Source organism: Austrofundulus limnaeus, unplaced genomic scaffold (genome assembly GCF_001266775.1).
Source record: "Austrofundulus limnaeus strain Quisiro unplaced genomic scaffold, Austrofundulus_limnaeus-1.0 Scaffold66, whole genome shotgun sequence".
NCBI classification, from domain to species: Eukaryota; Metazoa; Chordata; class Actinopteri; order Cyprinodontiformes; family Rivulidae; genus Austrofundulus; species Austrofundulus limnaeus.
In genome coordinates this window covers 443,970-447,804 of record NW_013952468.1, presented here as the reverse complement: position 1 = coordinate 447,804, position 3,835 = coordinate 443,970, and the positions used below count along the sequence as shown (strand labels likewise).

Sequence of the window (3,835 nt, the reverse complement as noted above, 5' to 3'; positions counted from 1 at the left end):
ACATTAACCAAGTATAACTGGTTACCAAAAACTGTTCACACATCATGAAGGTAAACTCAACAACCCATCCATAAATGAAGCCTTAAAGTGACCAAAGTTGTTTTTTAATGAGGTCATGAGGGCAACAAATTGTGTGTGAAAGAAATCTCTGTGTCCTGTCAGTGCTGTTGCACCTGTTATGTCCAGTCCTGTTGGTTCATAAAACTGCATTTGCCTTTCAGACACAAAGAGTCAGTGACAAGTTAGACAAACAACCATTCATGCTCTCACTCACAACTATAGGGACAATTTAGAGTTATCGATGAACCTAACAAGCATGTGTTTGGTCTGTGGGAGAAAACTAGAATACCCAGAGAAAACCCATATGTGCACAAAGAAAGCAATCTTGCAACCTTCGAGACAAACAAAATACAAATATATATAAAAGTACCCAGTATGTCCTCCAGTTCTTTGTTGTCAACTGTCACAACATTGGCTGTAACCAGTCGTGGAACACTGAAACCCACTTCATTGGCCAGTTCCAGCACATCCTTCCACCAGAGCGCCCCGCCAAGACACTCCCCTGCAAAGATAATCCAACTGTTACAAACATTTTACCAATCTGCCATCACTGACTGATGCAAATGTGCAATAAGGACAAACGTTCATATTTATTATCATATTGTTGCTGATGGATTTGGGGCCGATTTGATGGACTTTCAAAAAACTACAGTAATACTTGGACTCAACTGTAAGTGTTTATTGTATGNCAACAAGCACCTTCAGATTAGATGCAAAAAGATTTTAAGGTTTTGACAGTAAGAACTCAAAACTTAAATCTTGTACAACTTTGGCATTAAAGGTGGAGTGCAACATGCATTCCTTCCAGGAATGTTAGCCCTTTAATTACTATTGTTGGCTTCCTTCAAAATATATATTGATACAAACTGTTCCCAGAGAAAACCCACTAATGCACGGGAAGAACATGTATACTCTACACAAAAAAGCCCCAGTCCTGCAACCTTTTAACAGGAGACAAGTTTAACCACTGCTGTGTTACTCAGACTTTAACTTTCTGCAGAACTGTCCAGCTGTGGTTGTCAGCATCAAGATTAGATGTTTGAAAGTGGTAAAAATGTTGCTAATGTGCCAGAATTTTGATGCCAACCAGCAGCAGTTTTTTGTTTGTATTTTGTGATAGGGGAGTTGTAAATCAGCAACAGATTGGCCACAATTATTTCACTAGCAAAGGAAAATACTGATAGCTTAGCTGGTGTTCGTGGTTTTATGACATAAACTTAACGCACCCCACAGGATTTTGTGATTTTTAATTTCCTTTGTTAGTCTCCCACTGCAGTAGATGTCACTGAAGTACAGCTCACCACCTTCCTGATGAGTAGAAACACCTTTGAGGTGATTATTTAAGCAAACTGCATATTTTATAATACACAATGTTGCTGAATGTAAAAGAGTTTACCTTGAGTACGCTGTAAACTTCAGCCAGAACCCTCTTCTTGTCCGGAGAGAGGTTCACCACACAGTTGGAACTACAAGGTGGCAACAAGCAGCAAAGTTTTAAGCAGTTGAGTGGACTAAAGCTAGCCAAATAAGGTGCAAAAAGACTGAAATCTTACATGGTGATATCAAAGGAGTTCTGTTCCAGACCCACCTCAGTTAAAGCTTCAATGTAACCCTGGACAAAACTGACATTTGGCTTCTTATAGCCAAACTCTTTCATGTGATAGTCCACATATGCTCTGGCCACTTCAAGCTTGAAGAGATGGAAAACATCCAAATTATCTTGATTACGTGTGCACAAAGAATTTGAACAGTTATATTCAAAAATGTCTGACAGCACCTATGTACATTTAGAAAGAGAAGAAAAACCTGCCTTAACAATTCTGCAACTTGACAGTTAGCATGAGATAACTACAAGCTGAAGATTTATGAACAATCAGTATGACAGATGGTAGGGGTGTAAGAAAATATCGATACACTGAAATATCGCGATATTTCATTTCCCGATACTATATCGATACTCTAAAGTCCTGTATCGATTTTTTTATTAAGGTTTAAAATGTCAACTTTCCTGCCAGCCGCTCATTTTTATGTTGTAGTTCAGACTCTGACCACTAGTTGGCAGCAGTGAGCCAGCNTAGAATTTTCTGAGAAAATGAATTTTGGTTTTTCTTTTTTTTCCAGTAAGAGGTTTTTATTTAATAGAATATTTGGACAAAAACATCGCAATATATCGCCTTGCTTATAGTATCCCAATATATTGGGATATATCGTATCGTGACCCATCTGTCATGATATGAATCGTATCGACAAATTCTTGCCAATACACAGCCCTAACAGATGGTGATGCTCCATACCTGACTCTCCGTCATGTCAATCCCAGAAACATGACCCTCCTCCCCCACTAACAGACTCAACATGAAGCAGTCCCTCCCACTTCCACTGCCCAGGTCCAGTATCCTGCAGCCCTCCAAGCACTCTGGCACAACCAGACCACAGCCATAGTACCTGAGGGCATATCAGAAGCACTTCAGTATCAGAGCCTTTTGGCTTCAAGAACAGATCATGCACCACTGACTTGGCAGAGACTTCAGGGTGAACTTTCTTCAGGGCATCACGGACAAAGGATGGGATCGGCTGGGCTGGAGTCACACAGGCATTGGTCTTTAGGTCTGAGCTTTTCTGTAACCTCTTTCCATAATAATCCTGCTCAGACAGAAAGAAGATCCTTATTGGACAGCAAGCTAAGCAGCGTGAAGCAGAATTCCTAATAATAAAAGAAAAATATATATACTGTAGGTCTGTCAAGCAGGGAAGATGAACTGAAGAGTCTGTGGACTCAAGGTCACAGCTCAGATTTCCACACATGCATCAACACAAACACATCTGAGGAGTGTGAAAACGGCATTACCTTTACGTCTACATGGATGCTGCTATCAAAAAACACATTTCCACAGGAACTACAGAAATAAAAGATAAAAGTAGCTTTATTAACTTTTCTCTAGAATAGTGGCTATAAAGTTTGTTATTATATAATCCCATTTCTGCCATTTTATTTGAATATTAAAAAAATTATATCTATGAAATAATATTGCATAATTATGACATAGTATTATAATGATACTATGTCTAAAGTACCAAGTATATTGGATGCTAAATCATAACTTAGAAATATCACATAACTAAGATGATAAATCAATGTCACAAGATACTATGTCATAATTTTGAGAAACTAATAATTATGAGATGCTGAATCACAATAAAATATTAAGTCAATTTTGAGAGATAGTATGGTAGTAGTGTCCTGTAGTAAATTATTTTTTTCCTTTTACATTTTTGCACATATGGGCTTCCATAGACAGCCACAAATAGTTAAATATTTTGAAACTTACTGAGTTCCTAAATAGACAGTAAGCTACACATTTCAACTCACTAAATGCTCTTTTTTAAAAAAAAATTTTCGTGCTGCGTTTTTAGGTTCGCTTTGTTTACTTAAAAAAACCCACTGACTTTGTTTACTCAGTAAACTGTACAGCTTGTTTACGGTCAAACATCACTTTAACAAAACGAGTTAACGAATGAGAAATAATTAGTCCTTACCTGCAGTCGTCAGCCATCTTTGCAAGCGTAATTATTAAAGTTTAAAGTTCGAAGATTTGTGAAGTAGTAATCTTCCTATTAGCTGAACAACCCACTTCCTGTTTAGCTGCGCGCGCATCCTCTTCCATGCGTCTCCTCAAATCAGATACGCAGGTGCTCCAGCCCCGCCCCCCGCACCTGCCCCTTTTGCCTTGAGGTGCCCTTTTGGTCAAGTGGTTTTTTTTCTTCTATATATATA

The 3,835-nt window shown here is 38.4% G+C and overlaps 1 protein-coding gene across 1 annotated transcript in view; it reads right to left on the bottom strand.

Annotated features, from left to right (window-relative positions):
* as3mt (arsenite methyltransferase) overlaps nt 1–3,705 on the bottom strand; it is a gene marked incomplete in the record, with an annotated part of 9,844 nt that extends 6,139 nt beyond the window's left edge. The window contains 8 exon segments of the mRNA XM_014010197.1: nt 431–562; nt 1,287–1,368; nt 1,457–1,526; nt 1,614–1,750; nt 2,355–2,505; nt 2,576–2,703; nt 2,909–2,957; nt 3,598–3,705. Coding sequence (XP_013865651.1) covers nt 431–562; nt 1,287–1,368; nt 1,457–1,526; nt 1,614–1,750; nt 2,355–2,505; nt 2,576–2,703; nt 2,909–2,957; nt 3,598–3,614 — 766 coding nt within the window.
* Nucleotides 3,706–3,835: the final 130 nt, after the last annotated feature.